The sequence below is a fragment of the Atractosteus spatula genome, chromosome 11 (assembly GCF_055471065.1).
Source record: "Atractosteus spatula isolate fAtrSpa1 chromosome 11, fAtrSpa1.hap1, whole genome shotgun sequence".
Taxonomy (NCBI): Eukaryota; Metazoa; Chordata; class Actinopteri; order Semionotiformes; family Lepisosteidae; genus Atractosteus; species Atractosteus spatula.
The window spans coordinates 2,373,428-2,395,066 of NC_142716.1; the positions used below are offsets into that span (position 1 = coordinate 2,373,428).

The 21,639-nt window shown below is 45.6% G+C and overlaps 1 protein-coding gene across 3 annotated transcripts in view; it reads left to right on the top strand.

The window, feature by feature from the left end:
• The window catches only part of szt2 (SZT2 subunit of KICSTOR complex), an 85,315-nt gene that overhangs the window by 51,082 nt on the left and 12,594 nt on the right, over nt 1-21,639 (top strand). For 2 of the 3 annotated variants that reach the window (XM_088927296.1, XM_088927294.1), the window contains exons 55-66: nt 57-154; nt 697-829; nt 1,913-2,040; nt 6,366-6,472; nt 9,795-9,977; nt 14,309-14,585; nt 15,664-15,743; nt 16,705-16,830; nt 17,577-17,779; nt 19,330-19,426; nt 19,515-19,598; nt 20,465-20,539. In XM_088927296.1, the coding sequence (XP_088783422.1) occupies nt 57-154; nt 697-829; nt 1,913-2,040; nt 6,366-6,472; nt 9,795-9,977; nt 14,309-14,585; nt 15,664-15,743; nt 16,705-16,830; nt 17,577-17,779; nt 19,330-19,426; nt 19,515-19,598; nt 20,465-20,539 (1,591 nt within the window). The remainder of the gene's footprint in view (nt 1-56; nt 155-696; nt 830-1,912; nt 2,041-6,365; nt 6,473-9,794; nt 9,978-14,308; nt 14,586-15,663; nt 15,744-16,704; nt 16,831-17,576; nt 17,780-19,329; nt 19,427-19,514; nt 19,599-20,464; nt 20,540-21,639) is intronic. The other variant, XM_088927297.1, reaches the window with a different exon arrangement.

Below are 21,639 nucleotides of genomic sequence, written 5' to 3' on the forward strand. Positions count from 1 at the left end.
CTCCCACTGAGGACCACACGCTGGGGGTTGTCACGGATCTCCGTTTGGTCTTGCAGAAAGTACGTAACGCAGCTGCAGGAGGGAGATGTGGGCACCCTGCACCCCCTGTTCCAGGACACCTGCCAGCAGTGGGTCACCTTCATGGCAAAACTAGGTAAATGCTTCACAGCCACCTGCAGAGCATTTGAGCATGAGAGCATGAGACTTGCATTACCCCAAGTTCCCCATCTACCTGATGTCTCTGCTTCATCAAGGTTAATTTATTGCTGCTTGCGGGAGATGCTTTCTTCTGCAAAAGTAGGCTTAGTCTTCTTATACCACAGCACAGCACTCACCGCTATATATCCCAGATTTATATATTCAATTCAATTCAAGGTGCTTTATTAGCATGACCGATGGGTACAATCAGTGTTGCCAAAGCAAATGAAAGTAATGATATTTACATGAAACAAAACAAAAATAGAAGTAAAATAAAATCTACAGACATATTACAGACATTTACAACAAAGACATATTATAAAATATTGACATATTCTGTAGGCGGCAGATTTATATATCTGAAGAGGGTGGAGCTGCAATGCATTTTTTCTTGCTTTCCGTTTTCACATGCAGAAACTAAATGGAAACTTTATGCAAGAGTGTTGTCTCTTCTGTCTGAAAGCGTCTCTCATTTTGTCCTGTTGCTCCCACTGACAGGGTGCCCTTCCATCCAGCACTGCTCAGCCGAGATCACCTCCCACTTCCTGCTGCCCTCCATCCTGACAGAGGTTGTCAACCTGGTCAGCTCTTTGGCCAGTGACACTACGGTGAAGGTGTTCGAGAGAGTCAGGTGTGTCGCTCTGTTGTCCTCTCTCTCGGCCGATTACTTCACAGTGCGCCATCCTGCGCGTGCAGCCTCCTTAAACGAAGTTCAGGAATCAAAAAGAAATATATAAAATACATCAAGATATTTTTACATGAGAATAATTACAGTATTGCGCGATGTGCTCTCTCCACTTTGCTGTTAAAGTCTCTTTCCTTCAACTATTAAACAGAAACCCATTAAGGATATCTTAGAATTCCCCCGTGGGAGTTAATGTTTCGCTTCTCTGTTAGGATTCTGTTTGCTAAGTGCTGTGCAGTCTTGGAGCAACCGAGCGGGAGGGTGTTCAGGTCGCAGTGTCTCTGACGGCGACCAGGCGCGTTGTGCTCTGGCGCGCGCTGATATGTGCAGTTTAGTGCAGGGGATTGAGTCCTTCTGTCAGTTTCACTCTGCACAGGAGGAGGCTCAGCTCTGAGCAAGCAGAAGAGGTAATCTGGATTTGAAAACCGTAATTGGTACATCTTGAAGCACACTGAGCTGGGATAAAGGCTCCTGGGTGTCACACTTTGTGTGCTGCTTATTGCAGCTCAGAGCTGCATGATGATTCATTCCTTATCATACGGGAGGCTGATGGGGGGTGGATTGGGTTTGAACTGTGTGTTTAATCTCTTCCATATACTGCATATGTGCCCTGTTAATGAGATCCTTTCTGAAGCCTGTACCACTGTGAGGCCAGTGCAGTCTGGCGACTGCAGCAAAAGAACAAGCTGACTGCTTCTTTCACATATCAGATCTCCAAAGTAACTAAGAATAACAGTAAGCGTTGCTTTTAAAGAGGGGCACAGAAGGAATGGCCTCACAGAATTTTCACATGGTAATTTGTTCAATAAATTGTAATGAAGAATTTTGCCCGTACAAATTTGACTAAACACTGTCCTTCGAGATGTGTTTTTCTGGCTCATTACAGTTCAGGTCTTCATAGACATTAGTCTGTACGATAGGTGGTGCTGTTGTTTTCCTATTCCTGTCAGAAGTCTTTGGAGCTCATAAAGAATGGCAGAGGTATGTTCTTCACTCACGCCAGCTTCCTGTGCTGTCTTGGTTTCCCAGCTGTCCTCGGGGCGTGTCGTTTGTGCCCCTGTCACTCAGCCATCAGCCCAGCACCCCTCCTGCAACAGCCAGGCACGTCATCCTCATCGGGCGCAACTTCCAGCAGTGGCACTGGAGCGCGGATCAAGGTGGGTTCTGTCGCCAGCAGCGTGCGGCTCTGCCCCTGTCCGCTTCAGAAGCCCAGAGCTCAGAACCGGCAGCAGGCGGCGGCACACGCATCCTTCTGCTCATGGTCTGCGTGCTGTGCTATACTTTGCATAGTGTATACTTAATAATAATAACTCCAGTCAAAGCGCTTTACAGGTAATGGGGACTCCCCTCCATTGCCTGCCACTGGATGATGCACCAGTCCTCTCCCCACACACCAACTCTCAGTGGGGAGGAGAGCAGAGTGATGAAGCCAGATCAGAGATTGAGATTATTAGGAGGCCAGATTATTAGGAGGCCAAGGCCAGGGGTAATTTGGCCAGGATGCCGGGGTAACACCCCTACTCTTTACAAGAAACGCCCTGGGATTTTTAATGACCACAGACACTCAGGACTTCAGTTTTACATCTCATCAGAAGGATGGCGCCTTTTTACAATATAGTGTCTCTGTCACTATACTGGGGCATTAGGATCCACGTAGACCACAGGGTGAGCGCCCCCTACTGGCCCCACTGACACCTCTTCCAGCTGCAACCTTAGTTTTTCCCAGGAGTCTCCCCTCCAGGTCCTGACCCGGCTCATACCTGCTGAGCTCCACTGGGTCGCCAGTTGTGAGTTGCAGGGTGATATACTGTAGCTGCTCCTATGTTACTTATTCTCCAGTAACATACTTTTGTGCTTCGCTGAATTTGACCTGTCTGCTGCAAGCTAATCCTCTTTTCTTGTGATTTCTCTAAACTTCTTAAACCCTTTTTGTTTGCTTATTTTTAATTTTTCAGTGTATACGGATGTTGCTTTTTATTTTAATTGTGTGCTTTTCAGTATATACCAGTGGGGAGAGGCTGTGTTGTTATTTTCCTGACGATCACATTTCCCAATTTAGAAAAAAAGGGAAAATCATGTCATTTATTTTTAGAGAATGTGAAGTCTGAGCAAAACTGTCAGTCATTGTAATGTTAAAAAGGTGACAGTTGCATGAGATGTTTAGTTTTTGCTAGTCTTTATTTCCTCTCTGTGGCACAACACAGTATTAGCTCATTGTTTCATCCTTTCTGTGTGTTTTAAGCACAGCTGATCTCTGCTTCCATTTCTGCCTTCAGCTCTCTTTGAAAAAAAATGATCCTCTCCCCTTGCAGCTCTTGTGGTTACATTCAAAAGGAAAATGATGTGCACACTCAGGCAGAGAATTAAAGGACATTATAGAGTTTTTGTTTAAATCCTTAATATCTCATTATTTTAGACATCAAAACCGTTGCATAAACAAACAAGGCATGATAGGGTTTCTCTGCAAAAGGTGTCTAAAAAAAATACAGTTGCAAGTGTCAGAAATTCATGGAAATATTCTTCCAGTTTTTTTAATACAGAAATCACCATCCTCATCATCGTCTGTTGTTGCATTTTCTAACAGACTTTCCAGGTTTTGCCTTATCTGTAATAAACACAAGCTTGTAGAGTGACATTTCAGGATTAGGGCTTGCCGGGGCTGAAAAGGCAGCATTGAGTCGCGTTCAGATCAGAATACTGTGGAGCTCTAGGTGTGGGTTGAGGTCCAACAGTCTCCATTTCAGTGAAGGCTGGGCTCTGAATGGGAGTCGCTGGGTGCCCACACAAGTTGGGAAAAGGGAAACTGTCGGCTTTCCCAGCCGGCAGCCGGAGGGAATTGGGACAGCCGGCTGAGCAGTGCTCTTGCATGGTTGTTTCACTGCAAAAAATCTGCCCCCCCCCCCCCCGTTATTCCGCTTTGACAGAGATGCATTACATGCACAACAGAGAGGAGATAGATGGGTGATTCAAGAAGGTTGGAGACCAGAGGTACAGTAGAGACTTTCTAACGTTAGGTTTATCTCTTAATATGAATGTTGAAACTCCAAATGTGAGATGAGATCGTTTGCATTTAATTCATGCATTTTCAGTCTGAGTGTACCTTGCGCACCAGTCACTGACAGAGCGAAGACAATCTTTTTATTATTTGAAGCCATTTTTTTTGGAGTATTTTATAAACTATATTATTTGCGCATTGTATGAGAATTGTATAACACCTAGTTTGTCACAACACCATATGCTGTCAGTGAATTGAATTGTCCTTATCTTATTAAGGAGATATCAGAAACACTAGATAATTCTCCAGATACTACTTATTGGTGGCACTCTAGACTTAAGAAAACAAATGATGTTATTCATAGGCTGTGACTACCAATTTACTGGAAAATTGGTAATCTAGTGTCCACCCATATAAAGGAACCATATCTAAACAAAGTAATTCCAGACCTATAAGTCTTACTTTTATCACATGTGGTGTTAGGGATGCAAAACTTGACAGTCATCTGTATGTGATTCTACGGGACAGACAGCATGGTTTTAAAAATGTAGGATTCCCATTGCATATCTTCTTGCGATTCAGATCTTTCAGCAAGTAACATCAATAATGGATACAAACAGAGTGTATGATATGGTGTTTTTAGATTTTCAGAAGCCTTTTGATAAAGTTACTTATAAAAGATAAATGCACAAATTGCAGCTAGTAGAAATTCAAGAAAATACACGTGTTTGACTTGAGAACTGCTGAGTGGACAGAAAATGGAGTGTATAGATCAAGGGATTGATTAGTGAAGTACCACAGGGGACTGTATGAGGACCACTGCTGCTCTTAATGTGCTTCCTTGATCTAGATTTTTGTATAGTTAGTAAACTAGTAACGTTTACAGATGCTAAGATAAGATGATTAGCGAACACTGTTGAAACTGAAGAAACTCCAGAATGACAAATTTTAAGATTTTGCAAACATGTGACCAATGGTATATAATGCAGACAATTGCAGAGCACTAAATGTTGGTAGGAGAAACATAAATGATAAAATATAAGATAGCAAAGAACAGGAAGAGGGGATTTTCCCTGAAGGAATCGCACATCTTCAAGGGAATGTGGGAAAGCAAAAAAAAAAAAGGCAAACAAAATGTTAGGATATATAGTTAAAAGTGTAAACTTTAATTCAAGGGATGTTATGTTAAAATTGTATGATGCACTAGTAAGGCCTTATCTAGCATAATGTGCAAATTCTGGCCACATTACAAAAATGATATTCCTGGAATCAGTGCAGATACACTCTGGGCCCAGCGCCCTACTGACAGGGAAAACAAATCTGGTCTTGTGTGAAGAGGTCTGGGAGGAGACCGAAATCCTTAAAGGTATTGGAGGAGTCAACCCAATAGGCAGGAGACAAAAATGTAAACTAAGGGGAAATGCCTTTAATTGCCTTAATGTGGAGAACAGGAGGATTTTGTTTTTATACAAGGGGTTGCGAGTGAGCGTTTGTCCAAGATCGTACTGTACCCATGTTTTTTTTTTGCCAAGAAGCAGCTCACTGAGATAGTTGAATTAATTTGATATTTTGGTTGTGTTATTTTCAGAATGTAATTGTAATTTATCCTTTAATGATCTATTATTCCATCCATCTAAATCCTTCCGATCTTTGTAATCCAGTATCTGGTGATACAGCGGTAAACCTGTCTGTGCAGCAAAATCTGTGTGCATAATAGTTAAAAAAAGAACAATACACCAATGAGTTTGCTGTTAAACGCAGATAGGCAGTATTGTAAAGCAGATGATATCTCCTTTTTATTTTAAATGTACATTTCAGCCAGGCGACCTATATGAAATGATCACCCTAAAGTCAGAGAGTGTATTCTTTAGATTCAGACCGACCCCCTGGGAGGAAAATAAGTGTTGAAACCATTTCACACAACAGGAAATGAGGATTTTCCCTGGAAGAAGCCCAGATTCTGGCCTAATGTTGTGTGGGAGACCCGAATCCTGCATTAAGGCAGCGGACGTCCCGGAACTGCTGCTGATTGGTCTGCAGTGTCTTCGGACTGCTGCACGTTTTTTAAAGTACTGCAGTTCTGTAAAAGAAACTATCAAATAAAACTATGAAGATTGAGAAGGTGATGTGCCGTCAAGCCCTAACTTTGGCAAAAGACAAGATAGGCGTCCAGTCTTAACCCCAGTGACTTTATAAAAAGTAAAATAAAGTGGGGATGTATTGCAGGAATGCTTCCTTAAAAGGTATTCCTTGCCGTACAACAACATTTACAGGCGGTCATAATTAAAACCTGCAGTTCTGCATTTCTGTTTCTTCCGTCTACTAGTTTCTAGTATTTTGAGTGGTTTTACATCATTATAACATTACTTATGGGAACATGCCTATTTAGAAGGATTCATTGCACTGAACTGGTAATTCGAGGAAGAGCTGGCATTATGAAGAGTACGAGCTGTCTTCCGCCCTCTGACTGCTGTCTCTCTCCTCCAGCTCCCAGAGGATTCCAGAGGTTTGAGGCTGTGGAGCAGAGTGAGCTGTCCGGGAAAGTACCCGCCCCTCGGCAGAAATTCCTGATCATCCAAATCCAAGACAAGAAGGTGAGCACAGGAAGCTGATAGGAGGCATGGTGGCTTTGCGGCTATGTTTCTTTGCTGCTGATTTATGAAGGTTAAAATCCATTTCACAGCTGGCCGAATGACGAGAGGAATTTTAACAGTTTTTAGATTCTTTTTAGGTTGAAAATATACAGTGGTGTGAAAAAGTGTTTGCCCCCTTCCTGATTTCTTATTTTTTTGCATGTTTGTCACACTGAAATGTTTCAGATCATCAAACAAATTGAAATATTAGACAAAGATAACACAAGTAAACACAAAATGCAGTTTTTAAATGAAGGTTTTTATTATTAAGGGAAAAAAAATCCAAACCTACATGGCCCTGTGTGAAAAAGTGATTGCCCCCCCTGTTAAAACATAAATCAACTGTGGTTTATCACATCTTTGGAAAGCTGAGTTCAATTTCTCTAGCCACACCCAGGCCTGATTACTGCCACACCTGTTCTCAATCAAGAAATCACTTAAATAGGACCTGCCTGACAAAGTGAAGTAGACCAAAAGATCCTCAAAAGCTAGACATCATGCTGCGATCCAGAGAAATTCAAGAACAAATGAGAAACAGAGTAATTGAGATTTATCAGTCTGGAAAAGGTTATAAAGCCATTTCTAAAGCTTTGGGACTCCAGCGAACCACAGTGAGAGCCATTATCCACAAATTGCGAAAACATGGAACAGTGGTGAACCTTCCCAGGATTGGCCGGCCGACCAAAATTACCCCAAGAGCGCAGCGACGACTCATCCAAGAGGTCACAAAAAAACCCACAACAACATCCAAAGAACTGCAGGCTTCACTTGCCTCAGTTAAGGTAAGTGTTCATGACTCCACCATAAGAAAGAGACTGGGCAAAAATGGCCTGCATGGCAGAGTTCCAAGACGAAAACCACTGCTGAGCAAAAAGGACATAAAAGCTCATCTCAGTTTTGCCAGAAAACATCTTGATGATCCCCAAGACTTTTGGGAAAATACTCTGTGGACTGACGAGACAAAAGTTGAACTTTTTGGAAGGTGTGTGTCCCATTACATCTGGCGTAAAAGTAACACAGCATTTCAGAAAAGGAACATCATACCAACAGTAAAATATGGTGGTGGTAGTGTGATGGTCTGGGGCTGTTTTGCTGCTTCAGGACCTGGAAGACTTGCTGTGGTAAATGGAACCATGAATTCTGCTGTCTACCAAAAAATCCTGAAGGAGAATGTCCGGCCATCTGTTCGTGACCTCAAGCTGAAGCGCACTTGGGTTCTGCAGCAGGACAATGATCCAAAACACACCAGCAAGTCCACCTCTGAATGGCTTAAGAAAAACAAAATGAAGACTTTGGAGTGGCCTAGTCAAAGTCCTGACCTGAATCCGATTGAGATGTTGTGGCATGACCTTAAAAAAACAGTTAAGGCTCGAAAACCCTCCAATGTGGCTGAATTACAACAATTGTGCAAAGATGAGTGGGCCAAAAGTCCTCCACAGCACTGTAAAAGACTCATTGCCAGTTATCGCAAATGCTTGATTGCAGTTGTTGCTGCTAAGGGTGGCCCAACCAGTTATTAGGTTTAGGGGGCAATCACTTTTTCACACAGGGCCATGTAGGTTTGGATTTTTTTTCCCCTTAATAATAAAAACCTTCATTTAAAAACAGCATTTTGTGTTTACTTGTGTTATCTTTGTCTAATATTTCAATTTGTTTGATGATCTGAAACATTTCAGTGTGACAAACATGCAAAAAAATAAGAAATCAGGAAGGGGGCAAACACTTTTTCACACCACTGTATAAGATTGAGTCCAACTGAATGGGTGGTTTGAGCAATGGGCAGGTTTTAGCTGTCTGGGGAGATTTTATTATTAATCCGTTTTTATTGAGCCCAGTCTTTTTTGTGAGTTTATGATGGGAATAAACTGGAATGTGCAGCTGGAATGTGTGGGACCAGAACCAGGAATACAAACACCTAACACTGCCAGATTCATCCAGGCTAAAATGAACAGCTTTCACAGTGGTACCAGCTGTTAGAGTTATAGGAGAAACTAACTTGAGGAGGTTAACTGAAACTAATTTTGTTTTGATTTTTAAAATTATTTTTCAAATCTTCCAGTCATAATCACTCCACGCTAGTTTCAAGGGCCCAAGGACCAGATTCAGTGAAATAACAGAGGTTATGTTCCTCCACTGAATTTTATACTGTTCGGGAGCCACGATTTAGAAAAAGTGGAATCTTTTGGTTTGGACAGAACAAAGGACACGGTTTTTATTCCTGCCCGAGCTGTCCGAGCCCAGCCACTGGCCACAGCTGTCTGAACTGGGTGGGCTCCGGTTGACTTGACAGTAGTCAATTCCAAAGTACTGGTGTATAAAACAGAAAGTTGGTTACCTCCAACTTTATTATGAAAATGGGACCGACAGTGGGGAAACGAAGAGACCAGCTCCAGGAATTTTTGTCTGCAGGTCTGGGGGCCGTTTTTAGGGAACTGCTGATGACCATGTAAGAAACATGTTTCCCTTTCTCTGCTTCCTCAGGTCTGCAGCTCTCAGGAGCCGGGGATGAATTAAGAGATAATAATTATAGTTTTGTATTCGCGGCAACCTCCCTGCATTTTGTTAGCAGCACGGTATGGAAAAATAACGAGTGGTTATAAAACAGAATCCATTTATAGTCACTTGCAATCCATGAAGCGGCGAGATTTACAGCTTCTCGCAATCAGAGCTGGGGCTGAAGTGCACCTCATTTCCAGCTCGTTCCCGGCTGGGATCAGATTTGAAAAATGAAATCATTGTGGCAGAAATGAAAATAGAGGATGCTGGCTGAGGCGTAATTTGGTATATTTAAAAATCCTTAGATTGCAAAAGCATGTGAAGTGCCTTTCCACGCTCGCGATGACTCATTTTACCTAAGCCACCCTGTGCTCATTTAGATGCCGGAAAGTAATGATGCTTGAACTGCAAAAAATAAAAAGAACATGCATTATAATGCTTCATAAAGGGGGTGATGTGCTTGCTTTAGTCACAGTGTCATGTATATAACAGTAAATCTGTCTTGAATGTTTTGAGCAGCTCGGCTCAAGAAATTCCCTGTGTGCATTTGGGTGACACTTGACTTGATGTCTTACCTGTGTTCTGAATATCAGAGAAAAAATGGTGTTGCAGGTCTTGAAAGAAACCACTTAAGGAGAACAGTGTGCCTGCAAACTCTCGATCACAGACCAGTCTTGTGAGCTTTCACCAGCTTGCACTGTGCGGGCTGACTCCAGCGCACGCCGAAACCGTCGCCTGAAACGCGTGTCGAGAGTTTCAAGGGCTGTCGGCGCTCTGTCCCGTGCAGGTGACCCTCTACACCTATAACTGGCCGGCTGACCTCGGGGCCTCCCTGGGCCGCGGCCTGACCCGCCTGCTGCACTGGCAGAACGCGCGCTCCCACGTGGTGCACTGCCTGCTCAGCCAGAAGATGGGCCTCTTTCACCACTACTGCTTCGCCGACAGCCCCGCCCACGACGACCTCAAACAGGTGAGCCCTGACCCCTGACCCCCACCCAGCCCTCCCTGCTCCTCTGCGGCCGAAAACCCAGGGCCTTTGTTTCTGCTTCTTGGTCCGGGTTAGGAAAAAAATAACACGACTTGAGCCATTTTCCTACTAGCTCTCGCAGAATATGGAAATATTCAATCCTAAACATATTATTTCTTACCTTAGATTTCCATTGCTTTCGTTTCCTGAATCATTTGTTTATCATTAAGTTATTCATTACTGAATCGCTGCTTTATTGTGGACTCGATATTTTGAGAGCAGTTGCGGTGTATTAAAATCAAAAGCATGAATTATTAGCCTAATTACTACTAATTTACTCATTTTTCTTTTGCCGATACTTTTTTCCCTAAAGTTTTATCTTACATTCGTACCCATTTATACAACTGGGTATTCTGCTGGGTAACATGGATGAAGTAACTTGCTCAGTGGTACGACAACATTGTCCCCCCTGGGATTCAAACCTGACTTTCCAGTTATGAGCACAGAAGCCCAGGTAGAGCTTGTCTTTCTCTACACTTCCCATGAGCACTGTGGAGCAGGGCTCTGCACTCCAGACTGAAGGGTCCCGTGTTCAAATCCAGGGTCTTACAAGCCCACTTGGCTTGCTCAAGTAAAATACAGTGTAAAATTGGTCTGCAGTTCATCATTGAATACGATTAGAAATAAAAAAAAATGATGAGTTGTAAAAGGCAATACACGCCTGACTGCGTAAACAAGCGTAAGGGGTTTTGAGTGGGGAGCTGTGTCAGCGTGTGTTCGCGTATTCAAAGCAACAAGCAGAGCTTGACAAAAATAAAATAATTGGCAGCATTTTCCTAGTTCGTGTTGTGAAAATCTAAAACACATATTAAGTTTGTGATGTTTGATTAGGGTGAAATGAGGCGGTTTCAGCCCTTCGTTAGAGAAGGTTCCTCTGCAGAGTTAGACTTCCTCAGACTGCACCACCCCTGGGCTGTAATAAGTAGCTGGCGTCCTCCTGTAGTGGGAACAGCTGGGAGCTAATTTGCATTCTGCTTTTTCCCCCATTAGGTGACGGCAGTGTTTTTGAGTCAGAGCACTTTTGCAAAGGCCCTTTAACAAGGCTGTTCGGACTAATCCTTTGTGGTTAAACAGCTGGGAATCACTTCAGAGAATTTTGCATATATAAATCCTGTTAAGAGAGTTGCCTCCCGTGGCCATGATTTTTTCATCAAGAAAAGATTTCAGTCTGGAGCCTCTGAGAAATCTTTAAAAACCTGAACTTAAAATGCCAAGTTACAATAAGGTCAGATACTGTCTCCTGACTGAGATGTCATTACTTCAGTCTTTCATCCTGAAATAGAAGTTACTAAATGTGGTTTTGCATTCACTTAGACTTGAAAACCGTGGAAAAAAAGTGAGTTGTTGTCAAGCCCTGTTGTTAATTTAAAAATCAAAATGTGGCTCCTTGGGCAAATCGACCCTTTCAACGGTTGTTTTTTTTTTACCCTGAACTTTGAAGTAACTCCTACAGGGACCTCAGCAATTGTACTGCAACTGCAGCACAGTGCGATTTGAGAATTAAAAAAATCTGAGCATGCAAGTTCGAGCTCGAGATACCAAAGCCAAAGAACTCCTGAGAAGGTTTTTGAAAAGCCCAGGGCTCCTGCCATACCATGCCAGGATATCATATGGTGCGTAAACTGGAGTATTAACTAGGTGGTACTAAAAGCTCCTGTGTAAAGAGAAAAATCTAGCCGGAAGCCATCCAGATGTTTCTGTTTACAGAACAATATGTATGTAACGCAACGGGGGCTCCGGCGGGCGCCCTTGCCGCATCTGGTCGGCCCCATCCCGACTGAGGCTCGAACCCGGGACTTCCGCGTCTCTCTGCAGCGACCTAGCCCCGTGAGCTAAAGAGAGATCTCTCTCCAGCCCAGTAGCTGTAGTCCTGCTATCATAGGGAAGGGCGGTGACGTCACCTGCTCTGGTACGCCGGCTCTTACACAGTACCTGACGGCCGTAAGCGTTACACTCTCCCCCGCTTAAATCGCCGTCCCCGGCGAAGGGCTATCCCACCCCGCTTCTGACACCAATGTAACGCAACGGGGGCTCCGGCGGGCGCCCTTGCCGCATCTGGTCGGCCCCATCCCGACTGAGGCTCGAACCCGGGACTTCCGCGTCTCTCTGCAGCGACCTAGCCCCGTGAGCTAAAGAGAGATCTCTCTCCAGCCCAGTAGCTGTAGTCCTGCTATCATAGGGAAGGGCGGTGACGTCACCTGCTCTGGTACGCCGGCTCTTACACAGTACCTGACGGCCGTAAGCGTTACATGTACAGTAGGTGGGAGACAATGATAACAGTAAAAATAGTTTCCGTTTGATCAGAATGCCTCAGTGCTTTACGTTGCTGGTGCGCTCATGCACGGGGGCTTTTTATCCTCCCGTGATCTCCGCGGCCGCGGACGTGGACGTGCAAGGGCCAGAAACGAAGGGCGAAGATGAGACGCCCCCCCCCCCCCCCTTCGCCAGATGAGGCGAGACGGGCCCCGCTGTGGCCTCCTGGGAGATCCGAAAGGCCCCCGTGTCCCGGTGCGCCCCACATCCACAGGAACAGATGGCGTGTCTGCCGAAGTGTGTCAGATTAAAGGCAGGCGGTGTCATATTCGAAGAAAGCGGAGGGAGAGGAGCCGCTCCCTAGGGAGCAGGATGTCTGGGGAGCAGCGAGAGGGCAGCGGCCTGCGGCTCACCCGGTGGCGAGAGCGAGCGTCTGTGTGGGGGGGCTGACTCTCCCCAGGGGCTCCTCCGGGCGCTCCGCGATGAAGCGCTGGTGACAGGCAGCTGTCGAGCTCCTCTGGGGCCTGTTAGAAACACCAGCTTGCCGACCAGCGCCGGAGAAACAGCCACGTGACGGCGCTGAATGCACCACTGTTCGTGTTTTCAGATCCTGCTGGGCAGCGTTTTTTTTATTTTTGCTCTGGTTTTCGATGTCTTGTCTGCTCTTAAAGCGATAGTTTGCAACTCCTGGCTCCTCTTGACCCTGTCTTGTTAATTCGGATCAAGCCGTGTGTGTTGGCAGTTATTTTAGTTATTTGACATTATTTACCTGGCCCGTTGCTGGTTATCTATAAAATTCTGTTTGATTGAGGAGGCAGAGTGCAGCATAGTAAAAGTTTTGCTTCTCTTATCTTTCCTCCCCCTGTTTTTCCCTGTGAGTATCGATTGGAGCTGGGATTAAAAAAAACTGTTCTTTGAGAGGAGTGAAAATCAGTATAAGAGCAATGCATGATTTGTTGGCAGATGCATGGAGGTTCGTCCATCAAATTGGAGACCACTGTCAAAACTTCCACAGAAGGACATGCCCTCCTCACTGAGTCTTGCCAGAGGCTTCAGACCTTCTCCAGACATGCAGCAGTTCTCTTAACACAGTTTCCAAACACTTCCTCTGCCTTGATCCCTCTGCCGAAGACAGTGTGCGTGCTGATTTACACTTTAGGACTGGGGTTAAAAGAGCCATTTCGCCTGCAGAGTGGAATGTCATTGCAAAACGAAGACATAAAGAAAATATTTTCTTCTCCTCTCTCTCACTCGCTTTTTAATCATTAACTCAGCAGGGATGTGGACAGAAGGCAGACCTAACGCAGCAGAAAGTTTGCCCGCACAGCAGAGCAGCTGTAGCAGCTCTGAATCCAAATCCAGACACCAGTAAAATCTCCATCCTTCTCCTGTGGATTTTACCACAGTGAAACCAGTGTGGTAGGGTATTCTAATCCTACTTGAGATCCGGCTTACTGAGCAACTTGTAGTAGGCAAATTGCCAGACTGTTTGCTAAGTGCCAGCCCGTTCTAAAACAAAAGACCTGTAATGCATTTTACTTCTTGTCCTCCCATCCTTATGTATACCAAGTCCCTCCTATACTTAGCCTTTTCTTTGATAAAGACCTACCGAATGATTAAGTGCTCATTACTACATGAAATTAATGCGTGTGTGCAGATGCAATAGTTACTGGTAATGGCTTGACTTGAAATCAAAAGATCAAGGGCCTCAGACTCCCCTCTGAGGAAAGTCAGAGATTGACAAATTTGCACAAACGTGAGTATGGGTACATACCGAAGAAGGCCCTGCGGCCCATCTGGAGTGTCTGGTAGTTAGTAGTTTCTTGATCCGTGGATCTTATCCACTTAAGGGAAGCTAAAGTATGGGCTCCAGCCACAAGGCAAAGTTGCTTGATCCATCTTCCCACAGCCCTTTCTTTGGGTAAGGAGGGACGTCCTGTTCAGAGTTTTTCACGCATGTCCATTTAGTTTGCACCTGTGCCTCGAGCCAGGCTTTGCTCAGCACTGCTGTTTCCGTGCAGGAGCCCAATCCGTTCCTCAACCCGACGATGGAGGCCGATGCCCTTCTCCGCAGCCCAGTTCCTCCTCCCAGCAAGGACCAGGGCAAGCTGGGCGGCTGCCTGGGCCGCGGCCTGCCTGCGCTGCACTTCCCCCCCGAGCTGGTGCCGTTCGACGAGGCTCTCAGGGACGTCGGCGTGGGGCGGCCCGTCTCGAGCGTGCAGGAGGCGGCGGGGAGCGCGGACATCGTGGCCAGGCAGGGGGCGCAGCTGCTGGAGATCAAGGCCATGGAGCGCCGGGGTGAGCACTGGCGTCGCGCTGCTGCTGCAGACTTGCAGATGCGTGTTGCTCTCTCTGCAAAAGCTCGGCAGCTCCCCCGGCTGCTGTCTGCTCTGGGGCCGTCATGCAAAATACGAGACCAGGAGGGAGACGAAACAAGACCGAAATCCCCTTTGCTGTTAGTCATTAATATTCCCTTCTGGGATTCTTTAGCGATTGGTCTCAAAACTTGAAATTAAGCCAGCGATGAAAGAAAAAAAAAGTTTCATTAGATGAAGCTCTTTTTTGTATTTGTTTCTGACGTTTGTTTTTGTGCTCCATAGCTTCGGATGTGCATTTTGTGTGACTGTTGTGAGTGCAGTTCAAAGCTTTTTGCTGGTGAAGGATTTTCAGCTGTAGGGCCTTGGTAATCATATCGGCAAAATTGTAAATCATTTTGGCTGGAGAAGATTGAAGGTGAACCTTGACCTTCTAACTGTAAGGCAGGTGTTGAAAATGGATGGATGGGAGAGCTGAAGGTGAGAGACTGCCCCGGCACAGTTGTCAGAAATGAGTACAGGAACTTTTAGCACTGTGGTACATGAAGCATAAAGAACATTTTTTTGTGTTCAGCCTGCCAACATGTTTAGAAAAACTAGTGCAGAATTCATAATGCCTAACATTGCTTGCTGAGCCAATATAATAGTGAATCACTCTCAGCTGTTTGAGATATTAGTCTCAGTTTTAAAAATGATAGTATTGGGCATCTCTAGGACCATGTTATAATGACCTTCTTCCGCTCCCTGGAATGCAACCCCGTAATATATATATGTAGTATTTGAAATTCCAATGCATACATATCAATAGTAAATTAAAATATCACACCCCTAGATATCGAAAAAGGGCATACGCCCTGCTCTTATCCTCTCTATATCTGTTCTGTAATGACGTGATATGACAGGTCATGGAAAAGGAGAGAGCTGAGAGTCTGTTGGGGAAAAAAAAAGGTGAGAGTGCCCTAGGCTAGGCTGGATTCACACAGGGCAGATTGAAAGAGATAGGGGATATCTTCAGAACCTAAACAGAGCGTCTATTTTGTTGCCATTTCTCTGGGTGTCAGAAATGGAAAAGCAGATGAAAATTGAAAACCTCTTCGTGACGTGGCAGCAGAGATCAGCGCAGTCCAACATGCCCATCACGGTGAGTACCTGAAGCACAGCAGCACAGGAGAGCTCTGACAAGTGCCTCTGTTTGCAGGCTATCGCTTTTCAGACGAGGTGTCATGAGAGACCTCTGTGCCACCAGCTTTCGAGCTCTTCATCCTGATGATATCTGTAGCCAGTACATTCTCTTGCTTTGTCTCTAGATGAAAGATTTAATTACTTTTGCAGAAGGTTGCCATAATTTCGTAAAAACTTGATTGAGATCCATTAAAGTGTCTGGAGAAATAACCTATCAATAAAGAGCAGTCAAAAATTAAAAAAACCCTATTAGGGGCCCTTGGGCAAGGAGGAAAATGTGTCAAAGATAAACTCTGAAGGATGAACGCCTTTGTCCCAGTTTCTCAGTTTGGCTGAAGTGTTTCTTCTGAAGTCAGATCAGTGTAATTTCACAAAACTCTGAGAAGTGTAAATAAACCACTCCTCTGCTGCTCTTCATGTTTCACACATGCCATGGTATGAACCTTCTGAGCGTCATCTTTGTTCATTTCTGTAATTTCTCTATCAGATGGACCCCTCTTCTTTAATGTCTTCACTGACTGATCTATTGTGCCTCCGATTACTTAAAATGACAGGAGAGCACAGCAGAGCAGATTTATCAAGCTCTGAACACCAAACTGCGCAAGAAAAACCCAACATGTTTATCTAACAAATATATCAATGAGTAAGGTTTATGGGATTGAAGACTAAGCTCTGGGAATTAGCTAATGCTTTAAAGTTGTACTCGATATCATTTTTGAAAAATGTATCCAAAACAAAGTCCTTAAGAAACCTGTGCAGTTTTATTTAAAGCTATAAATCTGTTTTGCAAATTGTGCCATGCCTGACTTGCATTCCTTATGCATTTGACTGCCGATAAATATTTTTGTACAATGGTACAGTATGTAGCAAAGCCTGATGGAACTGGTTGCGGGTGTAACGCCTGAGGATTTGATTGGCAGGTGGCTGATTTGGACACTCTGAAGCAGTCGTCCCGCCTGGTGCACTACTGCGCCACCCCGCTGCTGTTTGACCCCGTCTTCCGCAGGCAGATCCAGGAGGAACAGGCAGGCAGCCCCCAGGTCAAGGTGCGTTACTGGCCACACATTGTCAGGAAGCTGCGAGGCCCCCCCGTCGTCGCCTGTTAGATCGGACTGATGCTCCCTCGGCTATGCCTTGAACATTCCTGCGAAACGTTTGTCTCGCTTGTTTTAGAAACGGGCCGTGCGCTCATCGGTCTCTCCCACAGTTCCTGAAGCCCTTCACGTTTGCATTGGTTATTTAAACCCCAGAAGCTTTCGCAGCTTTCTCCCGAAAGTGTAACAGCTTGACGTTCTCTGGGCCTCTTTCTGTCATTGTTTCAGATGCGTGCCAAAAGCAATTTATAAGGTACAGTGGGGGGAAGAGATGTCATTCAAGACCAGACCCTGCTTCTTGTGCTGGGGCCCTCTCTGTTCTCCATTGGAACAGGATCGTGAATTTGTTCCCACGCATGTCCTTCTGTAAACGATTTAGAGAGTGCCATGTGTCAGTGCCTGCGTTAGAAGGACTAAAGGACGAGTGCAGCAGTACGCTCTTCGTCGTTCCCAAGGCGAAAGCCGTAGGGCTTCGGCAGCTCGCGGGGAATGGCGCTCTCGCACGTGTCCTGGGAATCCGTCTCGGCTCCGCGCGTCTCGCCGCACGCCGGCCAGCCTCCCTTGTAACCCTCGCACAAGCCGGAGCAGCTGAGCGGAAGGGGTTTCCGGCGCCCTCCTCGCGTTGTTTTTCAGCCTCTTTGCCAGGTGCCCTGAGAGTTTGCGTAACCCGTCTCCCTGTGCCTGCCTGACCCCCGCAGAAGAGGCATCGCTCCAGCGACTCGACGGCCTCCGGGCGAGACCGCAGCCACAGCTGTGACTCTGTGGAGATGTTGCCCAGCAGGATGAAGGACGAGCCCTGGTTGCAGGACATCTCCAACACCTTCCTGCAGCAGTATGTCCAGTACCTGCAGAGCATGGGATTCATCCTGGTGCAGGTCCGGCCCTCCTCTCCGGCCAGGAGGTAACTGACAGAGTGGCAACTGCCGATGGATTAGCGATCAGTGAAACTTATCCTTCTGTTCCTCACTGGCCGTCAGCTGACAGTGTAACTATTAAATGCTGAGCTAGATTGCTCCTCTTTTATCCGGGTTAGTATCGTGCGCGCTGAGGATGAAATTTAAATGATCAAAAAAAATATTTGAAAATAATAAAAGCCGTGAACAGTCAGATGGAATTGTTTAGAAATTCAGATCTTATTTCATCTTCACGCATTGTCCTTCACGCGTTAATCCATCTACTTCCTTTTAGTGCCCATTGACTAGAAGAGTGCTGTTGTCGGAAATAACTGCTATGGCTCATTAACTATGGGAACTGTGACCGTGAAGAATGGGATTAAAAACCAGCAAGGTGGAGATGCTGTGTATTCTGACCTCCAAAGTGTGCACAGCTAGTGCAAGGTGTAATTGTACTAGACAGCCAGCAGATGTTGCCTCCAGAGTATGGTTGCTGTTTAAGCAGTGCAAGCAAGCGGTTTTGGATGCGCCGTGCTGTGCTTCGGTTCAGGTGTGTTCAGTGGTGTTAGGACTGTATCCACTAGACTGTGCACTGCAGGGTCATGGGTTCAAATGCTGGATGTGGTGCCTCACTCAAAGGGGAACTGCAGTCTCAGTTTCTCAGACCGGCTATCTAATCTCGGAAACAAAATAAATGACATCATAATCGACAGAATTGCAAAACGTTACAAATTCCGAATGAAGCACAAAACCACAAACTCGGTGAAAGTACTGTATGGTCGCCATGCTGTCACAAACCGCTGTCTCGCCGCGGCCGAGGGCGACAGTTGGCGCGAATTGCCAACGTGAAGTGGCCCTTCCTGCTCACTAGTCACTCATGACTAATGTGATGTGCGAGCGGATAAATACAGGTGTGCAGCAGACGTTTCGGCACAGAAATGTTCCAACGTGATGCACGTGCGGAATTAACAAGCAAATCGTTACTTGTCTGCAAAACCATCTCGAGGTCGAACGCAATATTTCAGTTGGATTAAAAGAGAGGTGTCACAGGCCTGCTTGTTTACACTGTAACAGGGTCGCTTCACCTCACCGGGCGTTTTGGAATCTCAGACAGTGGCGGAAATGCAGCGCTGTGCTTACCTGGAAAGTCGGTCTGTTTTGTGATGAACATTGGAGTGTGGAAAGACGAAGTGCCGCAAAGACTCCGCTCCAGACTCCTGGCTCCGCTGGGTCTGTTGCTCTGGAGTCCAGGCCCATGTTGCTGTGGCAGAAGGCGAGCTGGTAGTTTCTCTCTTCATGAATGTGTGAGGAGGTTTTACACCTTGCTGTTTACGTTTTACTTTCACTGAGGTCCGAAATGCCGATTCTTCCTAACCCTCCAAAATCTAAAAGCAGCGTTGCAGTTCCCCTTTAAGGGCTGGACCCCAGTAAAGGCCGTAAGAATCCGATCCCCACTGGCTGGCCCGGTCGGATATAGGTCGGATATATAAACAGTCGCCTTCCCTGCGAGTGGCCGCGTTTGTCTCACACCAGCCGTGCTCTCTTTCTGGCCCGGCAGCACTGCCCGCGCTCGAGCTATGGCCTTCAGCTCCCTGGCCACAGAGGGAAGAGCCTCCTTCTCCTGCAGCAGGCAGAGGAGTGAAGACAGCCCCAAGGTGAGCACTGCCTTCTCGGCAGGAGGGAGAGGGAGCGAGCCCGGGGAGGCCGCTGCCGAGAGGTAATGAGAGATTCTTTCCTCTGTAGCAGAGCGGCGGGTCAGGGACAGCTGCCTATCACCTCCAGCGGGCGTTGCCAGGGGGCATTGTGCTGATGGAGCTGGCCTTCCAGGTGAGAGATGAGCCGCAGGGCCCGGAGCCACACGCTGCTGGTAGCTGCAGGCACATTTCCCAAAAGCCACCAGCAGTTCAGTTCTTCTGCTCTGCTCAAGACACACACACACACACCTGGCTCGAGGCTCAAACACGTACTGTGCCTCCACAAAGAAGTGAGGAGTCATCTTATGAACCTGTTTGGCTGATGTTTTTATGCAAAGCAGTTTACCTGCGTGCCCTATTAACCAGTGGGGCAAGGTGACTGGAGCGATCCAAGAGAAGCCTCTGTCTCAGGGGTACCGCAGCTGTCCCCCAGCTGGGGTTAAACCACCAAACCTCCCAGCTGTGATTCCAGCACCCCAGCTACTCCTTCACACTGCCTCTTTGCAACAACTATTGTTTTAAAGTGTGAAAAGACGAAGTGCCGCAAAGACTCTGCTCCAGACTCCTGGCTCCGCTGGGTCTGTTGCTCTTGAGTCCAGGCCCATGTTGCTGTGGCAGAAGGCGAGCTGGTAGTTTCTCTCTTCGTGAATGTGTGAAACAGGCCCGCTGCAGTTTTGCTTCTAGGACATGACAGGAGAAATGAGTAGGGCCGAGTTAAAGCAGTTTAAACTCTTTGCCAAGCCATTTTTTTTGTTTGTTTACCAGTGCACGATGGAACCATTTAGTTTCCCAAACAGGCTAGTGCCTGTTCAACCACAAAACCACAACAACATTCAGGAGGCAGTGAAATCTTCATTTTCTCCCAGCTTTTAAAAATGCAAGATCTTCACTCTTGATGTGAAGTATTAATGTCTTTGGGGGGGCTGCCTAATTGCAGCTTTTGTGCAATATTGTTACGTGGAGGGGTGACGTTTCTTTGTCTGCTTCTCTTCCTGGCAGGGTTGTTACTTCTGTGTAAAGCAGTATGCTCTGGAGTGTTCGCGGATTCCTATGGGGCAGTCTGTCAACTCGCAGGTAACAGGCATTTTACACGTTCGTAAACAGAGCTCCCCTTTCACGAAGCAGCCTGACTGTCTCTCTTTCTTTCCGGGAGCCTCTTCTTACAGTCGGGAGAGTGCTTGCGAATGGATTAGGGGTCCGGGAGCAGTGGAAGGGAAAGATAAACCACCTCGTAAACATTTCGTTTAGATCCAAATGTTCTGCTAAGACATGCTGGCCAAAGTCTTGTTTTTCTTTTTTCTCCTATTTCTGCTCGTATTTTACTTGTTAATGACATACACCCTACCCTCTTTCATCTTTTTCACTTTGTTTTTGATTTTTGGTCCAAATTACTCGGATGGAATTAGTCCAGTTTTATTTCAAATGTGGTATAATTAACTGTAAATAGATTGAAATTATCCCTCTGTGTTTACCAAAACATCTCCAGATGTTGCTTGCCAGAAGCTGTTTCTGTGAAGAGGCAATGTCAGCTCCTTCACTTCAAGTCTGTGCCTGGCAGCTCCTGGAATATTTTGGGGATTTTTTTAGCACAGTTGCGTTTTGTTTATAACAGTACTGCACAAATACAACACATGCAGCACGTTTTAAAGTCAAAGGAGCAAACATTTTGAATGCCAACTTGGATACTGATGTTATAAATAATGGATTTGATATGCAGATGCAAGGTACATATGACTTGGGGTGCAGAAGAGTATTCTGCTGGATATATAGTTCATAGCATCTGAAAAAAGTGGATACCTAGACATTCTGTGAACCCCCACATTCCCTTCTCCAGGATTGTACCATTAAAAATTAAAAAGCTAGTTATTTAGAAAGATATTTTCTCTTTTTTTTTAAATTTAAAAGTTATAAGTAATACAATTTGCAGATTTCTGATTTTTTATAGCCACTCACTTACGTGATCACCCAACTATCATAAAGAAGGGGAATGTCTGAAGTAAAAAAGAGCAAAATTGGGTCTTATGTTTGCAGCTTTTTTTATAAGATTTTAAAGATCAGTAGCAGTGAAAATTATGTATAGAAATCTTATGTATTTCATCATCTTTTATTATGCAGTTTCCCAATCTTTGCACTTTGCTTTTTTAATTATTTGTAATTTGTAACCTACAGTACAG